General features: G+C 33.5%; 2 protein-coding genes across 3 annotated transcripts; both read left to right on the plus strand.

Annotated features, from left to right (window-relative positions):
- The first annotated feature begins 307 nt into the window (after positions 1-307).
- Positions 308-10,085, plus strand: SNL2 (SIN3-like 2). 2 transcript variants are annotated; one of them, XM_028066534.2, is made up of 23 exons: positions 308-649; positions 774-861; positions 1,398-1,613; positions 1,724-1,904; positions 1,978-2,076; positions 2,183-2,356; positions 2,441-2,723; positions 3,457-3,593; positions 4,040-4,115; positions 4,212-4,241; positions 4,463-4,656; positions 4,749-4,903; positions 5,113-5,240; positions 5,371-5,625; positions 6,454-7,122; positions 7,223-7,305; positions 7,474-8,094; positions 8,175-8,272; positions 8,359-8,497; positions 8,574-8,726; positions 8,838-9,001; positions 9,170-9,281; positions 9,618-10,085. In XM_028066534.2, the coding sequence occupies exons 2-23, from the start codon at positions 776-778 to the stop codon at positions 9,753-9,755; spliced, it is 4,191 nt and encodes a 1,396-aa protein (XP_027922335.2). In that variant the 5' UTR covers positions 308-649; positions 774-775; the 3' UTR covers positions 9,756-10,085. The 2 variants fall into 2 exon arrangements, with proteins under 2 accessions (XP_027922335.2, XP_027922334.2); XM_028066533.2 differs by having other exon boundaries at positions 309-649; positions 2,183-2,359.
- Positions 10,086-11,656: 1,571 nt separating this feature from the next.
- LOC114181489 (uncharacterized) lies at positions 11,657-14,434 on the plus strand. The gene is made up of 3 exons (XM_028067959.2): positions 11,657-11,847; positions 12,238-12,304; positions 13,357-14,434. The coding sequence occupies exons 1-3, from the start codon at positions 11,668-11,670 to the stop codon at positions 14,172-14,174; spliced, it is 1,065 nt and encodes a 354-aa protein (XP_027923760.1). The 5' UTR covers positions 11,657-11,667; the 3' UTR covers positions 14,175-14,434.
- The last annotated feature ends 1,549 nt before the right edge of the window (positions 14,435-15,983 follow it).

A 15,983-nucleotide genomic window follows, 5' to 3' on the forward strand; every position in this document is an offset into this window, starting at 1 on the left:
TTTGATGATTTTTTATTACAAGTAATTATTTTAATTTAAGTAATATTAAATTTTATAATATAGATTTGTATATTTATTTATAAATAAATTATAATAAAAATATTTCAGACCAAAATTAAAAGTTTTTAAAACCAAAAAGTAAAACTCATAAACTAGAGAGACAAAAAGGTAAAGAAGAAAAAACTATGGGCTTGGATCAACAACCCACAATAAAGTCCAAAACAAACAAAAAAAAAAAACTCAAAACACTGAAGGAGCCTCCAACAATTGGAATAATAACAACATAAAACACGAACACTTCCCTGGTCTTCACATAAATCACCATTTCCTTTCATATATTTTCTCTTCCCCATGTTTTTTTAATTTTTGGCTTCTGACTCACAAATTTTGAGTTTAAGTTTTGAGTTTTCAGAGTTCTCCTCTTCTCTTGACCCCAATTCTCTCTTTCTCATTCTCTATGTGTATGTTTGTCTCAATTCTTGTTCCAACTTAACACAAGAGAGGAGCACAAACACACCCAACCGAACCTATTGTTTTGTTTTGTCTGATCAAACTCCTTCAGTGGTTTTCTTTCTCTTGTTCCTCGGAGATCTACTCAACTTGTTTTCCAGCAACTTTTCAAAGAAAAAAAATCTGGGAAACTCGTGAGGTTCAATCTTTTTCCCTTTCACTTTCTGGGTCATCTTTGTTTTTGCTCAATTCAAATGGTTTTGTGTCAAGAACCATGCTTTATTTTTGTTCTTGTTTTAATTGGATTGGTTTTGATTTTGCAGGGATGAAGAGGGCAAGGGATGATATGTACTCTGCCTCTGCCTCCCAATTCAAGCGCCCCCCTTTTACTACTTCGTCGCGTGCTGATTCGTATGTCTCTTTTTCCTTTTTTCAATTTCTTGCCCTACCTTTTTTGTGTGTCAATTTTGTGTTTATCCCTCTGTAATTGGTAGTTTGCCCTATTTTGTGTTGCGGTAATGGAACGTGGGCTTGTTGTTAAGTTTGTGTTAAACTTTTTGGGTTGAATTGTGCAGAGTTCACTTAGGGTTGTGTTCAGTTTAACCTGAATTGACTTTGGGATGAGTTATCTTGTGGGATCATGGATTACAAGAAATGGGTGTGGTAGTTAGGTTACTGCTGAAACAAATTAATTTGTTAAAGCTGTATGCGGGAATCTTTTGAGACAAGTAGCATGAGCAGTGTTGCAATTGTAAATTACCTCATTTTTAACTTAGAATAGTTATAGATTTGTGGGTTTTCTTGTTTCAACATTTTAATGAGATATCATAACTTTGGTTAGTTTGGACATTGAACATGTGGAATGCTTGATATCTTGTATAGATTAGCATGCCGTGATTATTAGCATTATGTGTATCTGAAAGTGAGTTTGTGTTCTGTGCATGAAGCTATGGACAAAACCAAGTCCCTGGAAGTGGAGGGGGAGGGGGTGGAGGTGGAGGAGGTAGCAACGGAGGTGGTGTTGGTGGGGGAGCAACTACTTCCCAGAAACTGACTACCAATGATGCCTTATCCTATTTGAAGGAAGTCAAAGACATGTTTCAGGACCAAAGAGAGAAGTATGACATGTTCCTTGAGGTCATGAAAGATTTCAAGGCTCAAAGGTAGACTCTTGCCTTATTCTTTCGTCTTTGCACTGTATGATGATTTTGAAATGACGAGTTTTGTAGATAAAGAAATTATTTATCTCGATCTTTCTTTTGGTCATTTGCAGGACTGACACAGCTGGTGTCATAGCAAGGGTGAAGGAATTGTTCAAAGGGCACAACAATTTGATTTTTGGATTTAACACATTCCTGCCAAAAGGTTATGAGATAACACTTGATGAGGATGAGGCTCCTCCAAAGAAAACGGTTGAATTTGAAGAAGCAATCAGTTTTGTGAACAAGATAAAGGTGAATGAGTTTTCTGGTGGTTTTACGGATATAGTTTATTCCTATCTGTAATCAATATGTTTTTCTTTTGCAGAAGCGGTTCCAAAGTGATGAGCATGTTTACAAATCATTCTTGGACATTTTAAACATGTATCGCAAAGAGCACAAGGACATTGGTGAGGTTTATAGTGAGGTAATATGTTTTATCCTTTTTTGGCGGCTTTTTGATGTTTTCTGTGTTCTCTTTAATAAATATTTGGTTGGAAATTTACACTCTTTCTTTTAAACAAAATTTCTAGGTTGCTACCCTCTTCAAGGACCATCGAGATTTGCTTGAGGAGTTCACTAGATTCTTACCAGATACTTCTGCTGCACCTTCCACACAGCATGCTCCATATAGTCGAAATTCGTTGCAGCGCTTTAATGAGCGGAGTTCTACGGCCCCAATGATGCGCCAAATGCCACCAGACAAGGCAGTAAGATTGTTCCTATCCCACTTATATATAAATCTTGTAAACTGCCTTTTTAATGATTGGGTTGTGAACATTTTTCTACAGCAACGTTATCGAAGAGACAGGCTTCCTTCTCATGATCATGATATGAGTGCTGAACGCCCTGAGATGGATGATGACAAAACAATGTTGAACATACACAAGGAGAGGAAGCGAGACAGTAGGGATAGGAGAATGCGTGATCAGGATGAGAGAGAACAAGATCTTGATAACAGCAGGGATTTGAACTTGCAACGCTTTCCTGACAAAAAGAAATCCGTCAAGAAGGCTGAAGGTTTTGGAATGGCTGCTGACTTTCCTTCTTATGAAGACAAAGATACCTTAAAGAGTAAGTAAGCTTCTGCCTTTCCTACATAGGATGACAAAGATACCTTAAAGAGTAAGCAATAATGTTATGCTTTGTGCAAATGCATTTGTTGGTTTTAGATTCATATGTTATTTTAACTTGGCAGTAAGATATCTGGTTTTCAATATGGTGCAAACTTTTGTCTTGTTAACTAGTGTGATAATATGCACAATATCGAAGCAAACTTCCTCTTAAGAAAACCAAAGAAGATAGTAAACTATACTAAAATTTCTCTGGTGTCAAACATTCAACTGTAAATACAGAGTAAATCAGTGTAGTTATTTAAAATTGGTTGTATAAGCATCACCAAAAAAATTGGATTTTAGAGTTGACCAGTGTGTGTGCAGCATTGTAATATAACATTTAGTCCATATTTGGAAACCCTTAAGTCTGGGATAACTGCCTATTTTTCAAAAGTTCTTGCAGGAAGCTAACGAAAAATAAGTGATTGTTTCTTCAAATCAGGCTAAACCTATCATGCACATAGTTTAAAAAATTCCTAAGCATGTTAAATTTGATCGTCACAATTGATTTGGGTTCATATAGTTACATTCTTAGAATTTATATGTCCTGATGGAATCTTTCTTGCTTACAAGTTTTTCTTCCCATCTATTTTAAATAGATTTGGAGAGGATGAATAGCACTGGGATGATCATATTGACCTATAGTTTCCTAACCTGTTGTTATTTATTTGTTTATTTTTTATTCATGACAGGCATGTATAGTCAAGCATTCAGTTTCTGTGAGAAAGTTAAGGAGAAGTTGAGCAGTTCTGATGATTACCAAACATTCTTGAAATGCCTTCACATTTTCAGCAATGGAATAATTAAAAGGAATGATTTGCAAAATTTGGTATGTGCCTGCTTCTGTGAGTCACATACTTAAAAACTCATGCAAGAAGGCATCTGTCTGCTTTTACTCGTATACTTCATTTTGGGTATTCTTGCTGACATTGAATTATTTTAGTTGTTACTTTCACTATTTGTTTTGGAATTTCATAATGTTTCATTAATTGAAGTATGAAGGATAGTTGGTGTTAGTTTTACTGAGAATTCTAGAAGACAGTTTAAAACATGCTTATCAATTCATTTGTACGATTGCATTAGAAACACAATATGCAGAAACCAGTTTCATATTATTAGCTTTTGACCCTTTCACCCCTTCCTTAGTTTTGTTCACTTAAATAAAAGACGAGGAGATCTAGGTGGCAAGATCTTTTTACAGGTTCTCAAATGCTTTTTTATAAGTTTTTGTTGCCTCTTGTCTTAATGTATATCATTTCAAAATTTACATTTTAGGTAACTGATTTACTTGGAAAGCATTCAGATCTTATGGACGAATTTAACGATTTCCTGGAGCGTTGTGAAAATATTGGTAATTGTTTCTCAAATTTTTCTTTTCTTTTTCTTCTCTTAATATTATTATTTCTTTTTATTTTCTCAATCCTTGAGATAATTTTTATTTTTGCAGATGGATTCCTTGCTGGTGTCATGAGTAAAAGTATGTTTATATATATATCTTACCCTACTTGTGTTTATGCATTTTTTTCATTTCTAGTTTTGAGGAGGACGGAATTATCATTATCTTCTTTTAAGAAACCATTCAAATTTAAAACCTAATGTTGAATCATGCTGAGTATTTTAAATAGTAGGGGGAGGGGGGTGTTGTTTCTCCCCATATATTAATGGTCAATATTGATGTTGCAAGTATGTTGATTTCAGAGTCACTATCTACTGATGCTCATTTGGCAAGACCGTCAAAGTTGGAGGACAAAGACAGAGAGCACAAGCGTGATATGGATGGAGCCAAAGAGAAGGAAAGATACAAGGAGAAATACATGGGAAAATCCATTCAAGAACTTGACCTTAGTGACTGCAAACGTTGTACTCCCAGCTACCGGCTTTTGCCTGCGGATGTATGCAACTTCTATTTGATTCCTTTACTTTGTTGGCTTTGTCAATAATGTATTATGTTCTATAACTTGGTTTCTCCCCTCACATTTTGCAGTATCCAATTCCTACAGCTAGTCAGAGATCTGAGCTTGGTGCTCAAGTATTGAATGACCACTGGGTATCTGTGACTTCTGGAAGTGAGGATTACTCTTTCAAACATATGCGAAGAAATCAGTATGAAGAAAGCTTGTTCAGATGTGAAGATGACAGGTAAAACTTATGCAGTTTTTTTTTGTCTTCATCTCTTGCTTTCTTTAAATTAACTTTTTATCTTCCTTTTCTGGGATCCAACAAATTTTCTTTGTTTCCATCATCTCTGCTGCCTCCTGATTTCAGTGTTCGTTTTGGAGTTATTACTTTGTCAAAGATTTGTGTATTGAATCATAGGATGATGATATATTTTTTTATTTCTGATGTAGATATGAGCTGGACATGTTACTGGAGTCTGTGAGTTCAGCTGCTAAACGAGCAGAGGAATTGTATAATAACATTAATGAAAATAAAATAAGTGTGGAGACCCTGAACCGTATTGAAGAGCACTTCACTGGTATGTGTGAGAATAACGTCAATCTAAAGTATTATAGAATTTTAATATATATATATATATATATATATATATATATATATATGTTATTAGATCTTTATGAATTGATTTTGTCTGAGGTTACGAATTGCAGTTCTAAATTTAAGGTGCATTGAACGACTCTATGGTGATCATGGTCTTGACGTAATAGACATATTGCGGAAAAACCCAACCCATGCCCTGCCTGTAATATTGACTCGACTGAAGCAGAAGCAAGAGGAGTGGAGTAGGTGTCGTTCAGATTTCAATAAAGTATGGGCTGAAATTTATGCTAAAAACCACTACAAATCACTGGATCATCGTAGCTTCTATTTCAAACAACAAGATTCTAAGAATTTGAGCACAAAATGTAAGTTTATTTGCTTTTCTTTCTGTTTATATTTCATGTTGATTTGATTATTTTGACTTGCCACGAGCTCCATGAACAAGCAACAATTTGAATTAAAGGTTACATGGGTTAGTTGGGCAATTTTTTACATTTTAGATCAAGCATTGAGACTATATGATTGTGGTTCTGTAGCTACGACGTCTGCCATGACAAATATTGTGTACTGGGTACGAACAATAGATATTTTAGAGCTAGCTATTGTATATGCGTGACAAAAAGTGCTTGTAATTCTTAAATCGTAATTACCTACACATACTGCAACAATTACCAATATTGTGACACTGGCTGCTTTAATATAAATGATAAATATTTTGAAGCTAACCATTGGCATAAGCATGAATTAAGTGCTTATGAACGAAGTACAAAATTGATTCTAAAATGGTCATGTATTCTACTCTTCAAGTTTGGCTTAGTCTTACCCAAGTGTTATTTAGAAAGTTTGAGATTGGAATATCCAGAGTGCCTTCTGCTTAATGTTCTTTGAAACTGTGTTAAATTAGAAATATTAAATCACAGGCTGGGTCTGAAAAGTAAGAGATAGATAGAGAGTGCATATAACTGTAACTCATGGCTGTATTAGGCTGAAAACATACTTCATGAAAAACGTCTAATTACCTCCAGGTATACCAAGCAGTTGCTATGTTTGTTGCAGATCTCACAGGTTTTTAAATAAACGAGTTACAAATTGTTCTTGTCAGGCAGTTCTTTTTAAGTTCTCACACACATCATTGCATGGTTCAGTATTATCTTTTTAGTCAGTTCTAAGATTCTATCTTTGACATTATACAGCTTTGGTTGCCGAGATTAAAGAAATTAAAGAAAAACAGCAGAAAGAAGATGATATTATTCAGTCGATCGCGGCTGGAAATAAACAGCCTCTAATTCCTCATCTGGAATTTGAATATCCTGATGCTGCTGGAATTCATGAAGACCTGTATAAACTTGTTCGATATTCATGTGATGAGTTATTCTCAAGTAAAGAGTTGTTAAATAAAATTATGAGGCTGTGGAGTACCTTCTTGGAGCCAATGCTTGGTGTTCCTACCCAGTCTCATGCAACAGAAAGGGCGGAGGATAGAAAAACTGGGCATAATGTTCGCAATTTTGGTGTACCAAGCATAGGGGGTGACAGAAGCCCTCATGCAGACTCTCTTTCAATGAATTCAAGGTTACCAAAATCGGATAAGAATGAAGCTGATGGTAGAATAACTGAAGCAAAGAATGTTCACCGGGCTAGTATAGCTACCAATGATAAAGAAAATGGATCTGTTGGTGGTGAACATGGTTGTAGGGATGATCCATTGATGGATAAAGGACTGAAAAATGTAGAATGCAATGACAAAGCCTCCGGATTTAGCAAACCGTTTACCTCCGATGATCAAGGAGCTAAAAACAGTGTATCAATTGCAATTAGAGGAGAAAACAGCCTGAACAGAACGAACTTAGATGCATCACCAGGTAATAGACTTGTAAAATCAATGCACTCAATCAATTCTTTGACATTTTTGTTTTAGTTAATGTTATTATTTTAAGAATTCTAAACTTGTTTATTTTCTAGCGCGTGCCCTTACTCCATCACGACCAACTGATGTTGATGATTCTGTAGCCAAGTCTCAGGTTGCTAATGTACCATTGGTGGAGGTATGGGTTCTCAATCGAGGCAGATTTAACATGCTTTAGAAGAAACGCTTAGTCAGTTTTTGATCTATTTGTTTTTTTTTTCATCTTCTTTCTACCTTTACTGAAGCCAAGGGATTTTTATTTTTCTGTGATTGATAATGCCTGTCTCTGTTTATCTTCGTATTTCAGGGATGTGACATGGCAACTCCAGTACCTGTGGCCAATGGTGTTTTAAGTGAAAGCAGTAAAGTTAAAAATCATGATGAATCTGCTGGGCCTTGCAAAATTGAAAAGGAAGAGGGAGAATTATCACCAAATGGTGACTCGGAGGAGGATAACTTTGTTGCCTATGGAGATTCAAATGTGCAGTCAATGGCTAAGGCAAAACACAACACTGAAAGAAGAAAATATCAGTCTAGAAACGGAGAGGATGAATGTTGTCCTGAGGCTGGAGGTGACAATGATGCAGATGCTGATGATGAGGACAGTGAAAATGTTTCTGAAGCTGGTGAAGATGTCTCAGGCAGTGAATCGGCTGGTGATGAATGCTTTCGAGAAGATCATGAAGAGGAGGAAGATATCGAACAAGATGATGTTGATGGTAAGGCTGAGAGTGAAGGTGAAGCTGAGGGGATCTGTGATGCACAAGCTGGAGGAGATGGCACATCTTTGCCATTGTCAGAAAGGTTCCTTTCATCTGTGAAACCTCTCACAAAGCATGTATCAGCGGTTTCATTTGTTGAAGAAATGAAGGACTCAAGGGTGTTCTATGGAAATGATGACTTCTATGTGCTTTTTAGACTTCATCAAGTAAGGATAATTTTTTTCCTGGCTTTGATATTGAAATATCTTCCTTGGTGCATGTCATAAGCTCTTTTTGAACTTGGCAGACTCTTTACGAGAGAATCTTATCAGCAAAAACACATTCAATGAACGCAGAATTAAAATGGAAAGCAAAAGATGCTAGCTTACCAGATCCTTATTCAAGGTAAATTTTCACGATTTATTCAAAGTCCCCCCCACCAAATGAGTGTTCATTGTCCATTTGGATTAATTGTTCGTACTCTCTTATAGATTTATGAATGCGTTGTACAACTTGCTTGATGGATCTGCTGAAAATGCAAAGTTTGAAGATGAATGCCGAGCAATTATAGGGAACCAGTCATACGTGTTATTCACCTTGGACAAGTTAATATACAAATTGGTTAGACAGGTATATTGCCTCGTCTCATTTTCTACTTGCTTTTGTCTTGTTTTCCTTTGAAGGTTCTAATTTACCTTTTCTGCAGCTTCAAACTGTTGCAACCGATGATGTGGACAGTAAGCTTCTCCAATTATATGAATATGAAAGGTCTCGGAAGCCTGGGAAGTTAAATGATTCTGTATATCATGCAAATGCTCATGTCATCCTTCACGAGGATAATATATATCGGATACAATGTGTAGGTCCTTTGCGCCAAATCTGAAACCAAAAAAAAGAAGAAAAGTCAGTTTTCTTAACAGGAGCTTGAGTTCTTGAGGTTAATATTAATTTTTTTGTCATCTTATTGCAGTCCTCTAGCCCCTCACGACTATCCATCCAGTTTATGGACAATATGAATGAAAAGCCTGAATTGTTTGCCGTTTCTATTGATCCAAATTTCTCCTTTTATCTGCACAATGATTTTCTGTCAGTCTTTCCAGGCAAAAAGGAACCCCACGGCATCATTCTGCATAGGTACAGATTCACCAAGATTAATCTTTTTGGTTTATTACTTCTCTTTTCTGTAATGATAATTGGGGTATTTGTTGTGTAAGCATGAGTAATCTTTAGCGACATGGAAATATTGCCTACCTTTTCAACTAGGTAACACTGAGTTTCTGCTTCTTATTTTGTTATATTCAGAAACAAACGCAAATATGGAAACTTAGATGAGCTTTCTGCAATATGCTCTGCCATGGAAGGTGTTAAAGTAATTAATGGATTGGAATGCAAGATATCTTGCAACTCATCCAAGGTATGCTGTCTTATAAATACCTTTTGGTTTTCCCTTTTTTGCAAATTACTGCTATATTTACAACATCATGGACATAATCTTTCTTCCTTTATGCTCATCTTCTCTCTCTTGATAATGATATAGTCCCACCCCGGATTTAAGTTGTAGTTAGTGTTGCAGTGTGAACCAAAAAAACAATGGTGTGGATTTAAGAATGTTGTCTGTCTATCTAGTGTGCCATTCAAAGCACCACACATTGACAAGGCTATTGAATTTATTCTTCTGCTTTGGAATTTCTGAGAAACCAATGGTTGGAACAATGTTTTGTTTTTGCTTATTGGCAAGTTTCATCTGCAGATTTCTTATGTTCTTGACACACAAGATTTCTTCTTCCGGCCGAGAAAGAAGAGACGAATGCCGCCGGCAGGGACAACAACCTCCCAGTTTCGTAGGGACAGAGAGGAAAGATTCCGCAAATTGTTGGCATGCTCGTAATTTATATGTTCATGAATATTTGGTCTCTAACATCTCTATTGAGAAACAGCTGAAGGGACTCACATAATTTGTTGTTTATAAGAGTCTTGGTGAAGCAACCTAGGAACCCTTGGTTCACAATTTTATCTGTTGTCATAGGAACTTGAATTCTCACATGTAAGTGAAGGAGGGGAATATAGATGGGATGTGTAATATGTTTATGAGGTCTCATGTCATGTGCCCTCCTTTGTAAATAGTTTGCTATATATCTGTAGAATATTTGTTTACCAAATTGTTCATTAGTTGCAACAGTTACTTCACCCTAATTTTATACTTGATACTCTTCTTTCATTTTTCATGTTTTGTTTTTTTGCTGTTTTGCTATGTGTTTGCACTTTTATTTTTGGCCATTTTGCTTGTAACACCAATTCTTCGTTGTTGGAGAATAAAACTGTGACGTTTTTGGTTTGGACAAAGACTACACAATGGGGACCAACACGTTTCAATCAAACTTTTGTAGTTAGCTTTAACTGAACCTATTTTTAAGTGCCTTTGTTTTAAAATTCAGTAACAATGATTTTGAAAAGACTAATCTTGAACCTTTGAATATCACCTGTTGAAAATTTGAACTGAGTTGTTAACAAGATTTAAGATATCTATAGAAAATTACTGAACATAGAAGAGTTGTTTTCTTTTCAATAAACCAAATAGGTTGATCTCCTTTTTGTAAGACAAAAGTCAAACAAAATTTCTTGTTATCACTCAAAGTAAAATATAATTATTTTGTCATAATAATTCCTTGAATTTATGTTATAATTTTTTTATTATTTTAACAATCTTTTAAATTTCTTTTTTATTCCTTATCATATTTTATTTATTATATCAAATCAATAGTTTTTTTTATCTGAGAACAAAAGGTAATCGTAAACAAACGATAAAGTTGATGCAGATAATAACAAATGATTAAATTAAAATATTTAATTTATTGGGTACTTAAGTTTATAAAAGAATATTAAATATGGAAGATAAAAAATCAATGAAAAAAGTAAAACTATTCATTTTAATTTTATCACCTTCAATTGCAAGGGAAACAAATCACACTTTTTATAGTCACAAAACTGACATTCTCTGTACCTTAATTTGTGAATTAGAATTTGAGAGTGCATACTTTAAAAATATAAGTTAATCCTACATTAAAATATAATTTATAAAAAATTGGTTTTCTATAAGATATTTTATTACTTCTTTCAATTTTTATTTATTTATTTGCCTCTATTAACTAGTATGAATAATATGTGTGTTTTTATTAGTAAATAATGAAAAATATTTTTTAAACCTCAATAATCAGGATAAGTTTGGTAAACTGAAATCTTTTTAAAATTTAATTGATATTATTGGTCTTTGGAGGAAGAACTACTTAATTTTGAAGGCTCTAACAAGATTTTTTTTTTTCTAATATAACCCTCAATTGGGACTTAAAATAAATATATTTCTTTTAGCAGAAAACGGTAGATCCCAATTACACAAAATGTTGACATTTATAAAAATAAAATGGTGACTGATAGGTTTTATATTATTGTAATTATTATACTTGGTTATTGATTGATTAGAATAGACTAGTCTTGGATAAAAAGAACAATAGTTAATTATAATATTTCTAAATTTGAATCAGCTAATTTATCCACTATTAATTTATAGTTATATAAGATGAACTTCTATCAAGAGTATATTATCTGTTCAACTAAATTATCTGTCATCTGAGAGTACCTATTATCATTTGAACTTAGTTGCTAAATTTTTTCCAAAAAACCTTAAACAACACAAAATCAATGTTGTACTGTTTTTTTTCTTTTAGCAGGAATAAAGATCTAATGTTTCTGTTCCAACCAATGTTCTAATATCATGAGGTTATGGTGATTACTAAGCCACGTTGATGCAATGCAAACACAGGAATAGAAGAGAAATCAAACCATCTTTTTGTAACTTCCACTCCCTCCCTATCTTCCTCTCTCTCTCTCTCTCTGGCCTCCCTTTTATCACAATCTATATCTCATTCATTTCAATGGCTTCTGCTTCCATATCTGATCATTCTCTCTCCACGAAGAAGAAAAGGGTAACCTTTATTTCTCTCTGACTATCCCATTTCTCTATATTTCTTCAAACTATTTTCTCAAAGGATATTTTTAACCTGTTGGGTTAAAGATGAGATTTTTTTTTTTTTAACCCATGAAGGCATTGATACATTGCATTGCTTTCTCTTTTGTCGGGTATCAAAGGGTAGCAATTTGTTCATTCATTTTTTATAGTTTTTGGGAAAAAATCTTTTTTTTTTTCATGGTTTGGAAAATTTTAATTTTCCCATTTCATTGGCTTTTTGTGTTGTGAATGTTCAGATAAATGGTAGCAACGTTTTCTGCTTTTGAAATTTTCATTTTTTAGCGTGGTTTTGTGACTTTTGTTTTGTTTTCATTTTTTGTTGGTTTATGGCACTGTGATTGTTCAGACAAATGGCTCCGCGAAACTGAAGCAAATCAAGCTTGATGTTCGGCGTGAACAATGGCTTTCTCGAGGTACCTCTATGATCTTCATTTTCACCTGCAAATTGTTCATCTAATAGATGCTGTTTTCATGTTCTTCATTAATCCATCATTGAAATTTAATTTACTGTATTGTTTTTATCCCTTTTCTGATCAAAGCATGAATGCTGAATGTCTGAACAATTTGCAGATTCCTTTTTCAGCTAATTCTCTGCAAATGACACCCTTTGTCTCTTTTGCTTGCTGCTGCATTTGTATTGACTGTATTGGTTCCATCTATGGTTTCTTAATCTGGGATATGTTTGGATTAAAGTTTTCAAAGTACCTTTTTTGCCTATTCAAACTTTAATAAAACCAAGCAATTGAGATCTGATACAAAAAGAAAAAAGTCACCTAGTTTTGTGAAAATGTCCTGAATTGCTTCAAAATATCACCAAAGTACTTTTAATAAGACTTGGACATGTTCCATTTTTTATAGAGTAAATTACACTAACCACTTCAGGGGTTTCATGAAATCATACAAACTTTTCCTGCATTTTGCTACCATGTAGCTTAAGTTGTGAGGTGAAGAAGATACATGGATACTGTCATATTTCATTTCCAACAACTTTCTTGCTCTATCAATCTTCAAGGTTGCAATTTCTTGAATGTAATTACACACATATAATTATAAATCTTCTTTGTATGAACTTTTAAAATGTAGTCTTCAAACTGAGAGGATCTTCATAGCTTTGCATGGTTAGGTTTGGCAGGGTCAGTTCATCTCATCTGACATATTTGAAGCATCATGTGACAATGTTTCGAATTTCACTATGAATATGAGAGCCAGTTCATCTCATCTGACATATTTGAAGCATCATGTGACAATGTTTCGTATTTCACTACGAATATGAGTACGTGAAATCTAAAACAAAGTAAAGCTAGACTGAATTTTATTCATTAAAGGAGTGTAAGAATGTTCATATTATCATACTTTAACTTAAAAGAAGGTATAAACAGTACTTAATGAACTGTTTTAAAATCCTTTGGAAGTTACTGAATTTTTTTGTTCATTTCTCTGTCACTGTTACATTGTTTTGTGCTAGTCAAAAAGGGAAGTGAAGTTGATGCAAATGAAAGGGTTGATCATTGCCGTACATCAAAGAACAATGCCAGTGAAGAGAATAAATCATTGAAGGAAAATAGAAGGAAAAGAGGAGAGGATATTGCAGGTTCTTGCATCCAGGGTAATGATTCAGGATCCATTATAAATAACTCCATTCAAAATAGTTTTGATCTTGATGAGTCAGGGAGTGATTTCTCCGGGAGTAGCAGCAGCAGCAGTAGTATGAGTGCTTGTTTCTCAGACAATGTCAGTGACAAAGAAGTGGATGAATGCGTAGATGACTGGGAAGTTGTTGCTGATGCTTTATATGCAAATGATAATCTGTGTTCTGTGGTTTCAGAATCTTCTCCAGTTCAAGAACCTGTCAAGAATATCACAAAACCAGAGTTCAAATCAGCGGTTCTTGAATCACATCCGAATCACCGAGCATGGAAGCCTGATGATGTTCTCCGGCCTCAGGGTTTGCCAGACCTCTCAAAGCAACATGGCTCTGAGCTAAACACAAACTGGCATGGTAACCACAAAACTGTACCTTGTTCATGGCAAACAATAATGTCACAACAACCTCCTCAATGTCCGATCTGTTATGAGGATCTAGACATGACAGACTCATGTTTTCTTCCTTGTTCATGTGGGTTTCATCTCTGCCTATTTTGTCACAAAAAGATTGTTGAGGCAGATGGCAGATGTCCGGGCTGCAGAAAACCGTATGATCATGCCTATGTAAATGTTGGATTCAACGTAGGAGTCAAGGTTTTCCACTTTGCACAATCTTTCAGTATGAGTACAGGGTGCTAGGTTCTAGATGACAGATTTTTGTTTCTGGAAAACATCATGTAAATGTTATGTTTCTCCTATCACTTGATTCATGAGATCAAGTTTCATCAAGAGTATGAGTATAGTGAATAGGTAGAGGTTTAACTCAAGCAGATAAATAAGTTATATCTTTTGGTAAGTTTGATTTGCATTACCATTGTTTTTTTCATATGTTAATGCAGAAAACGTAGTTAACTTTGAAGATTGAAATTTGAATGAGTCTTTCTTTCTTGTTTGGTAGATATTATTAGATTGTTAGTTACAATATTATGTGTTAGTTTTATGGACTTAGACCCATCTATTTGTAGTTTCCTATTTATAAGTTCATAAATTTATGTGTTCAGAGCTCATTAAGGATTCATTCTATGTCTCTTTTTCTTTTATATTAACACGGTATTAGAACCATGAGTTAGAATCTACCATAACGAAGTTGGTTGTTTGTTAAGTCTATTATTTCATCCAAGTTATCAAAACATCATTAATGTGTAGTTTCATAATTTAAAACTATATGTCTTGGTGAGGGAGTGTTGGAAGTCCTATATTGATCAGAGATCAGACCAATTTACAGTGTATATATAAGTAGGTTTAAGTCTCATCTAACAAATCGATATTGTAAAACTCCGATATTGTAAAATTATGTTAGACTTAAAATCTGATTTATAGTATGGTTATGCTCAACTTCAATTATATGAAAAAATAAAACTGATTTTTTTTTATTAAGTTCATGTAAAGTATATGCTTAGGTGCTTACATATTAAACATGGTTCTAGGTTTCCATAAGTAATTTGTATTAAAGTAGCATTGGCTAATAGCAAGAACTTTTTTGTGGCCAAAACTAATGTTGATAGACAAAACTATAATAGGACCAATATTTTGTTCAATTCAAGAAACTGGGTTGTTAGTGTTGTCTATTATTCTTTTTTATATTTGTGCAGTTAGACATTGACTAAGCACAACAAGTCTTGCAACTAGCCATGTTATGTCTAATTAATTATCGATAAAATCAATGAATATTTTATGTTATTAACATCTTGATTAACATACATTAGTCCATTCTATCTTATGATTAAATTTAAGAAATCATATGACTAAATCTTTTAATCATGGTTTAAGACCTAACATGAAAGTTAATCTTTCTACTACCATAGTTTTAGACAGACATTCCATGTTCCAGTTGCAATTTTTTCAAACATATTAGTTAAAGAATAAAACTATATTTTCACCCTCTTTATTTTGAGGATCCAACAAACATTCTTAGTGAAATTACACTTTTATTTTTCTTTTCATTTTTTATCTATGGTTTTGATTTACTACTCTCTTTTTTCCACAATTTTACTTTTTACATTCAGAAATTTCCGAGTTTTTGACAATTGCTTGATTTTTGTTTATATTTACTTTTTACTTTACATTTAAATGGACTGAATACTTTTTTATAGTACATTAAATGGGTATATTGATTCTAATATTCTCAATTAAAAAATAAATAAAAATAGGGATTTACTAAACTGAACAACTAAAATCGAGAAAAAAAAAATTAAGAATCTAAAACACGAATTGGAAATTAAAGAGGAGACAAAATTGCAATTTAGATTTATTTTTTTTAAACTAGCTAAATGCTTTTATTACGCATAAATATTGAGTTTATAATTTGAAATTTTATATTATTATAACTTTCAATAATTTATAAATTAATTTCTATTTTTTATAAATATATGTTAATAGAAATATTCTTTTTACTATAGATATTAACAAATATTCGAACTATATATTCACAAATATGATTTAACCATG

This window comes from Vigna unguiculata, chromosome 4, assembly GCF_037176805.1.
Source record: "Vigna unguiculata cultivar grain cowpea cultivar isolate G323 ecotype 2 chromosome 4, ASM3717680v1, whole genome shotgun sequence".
Taxonomy (NCBI): domain Eukaryota; kingdom Viridiplantae; phylum Streptophyta; class Magnoliopsida; order Fabales; family Fabaceae; genus Vigna; species Vigna unguiculata.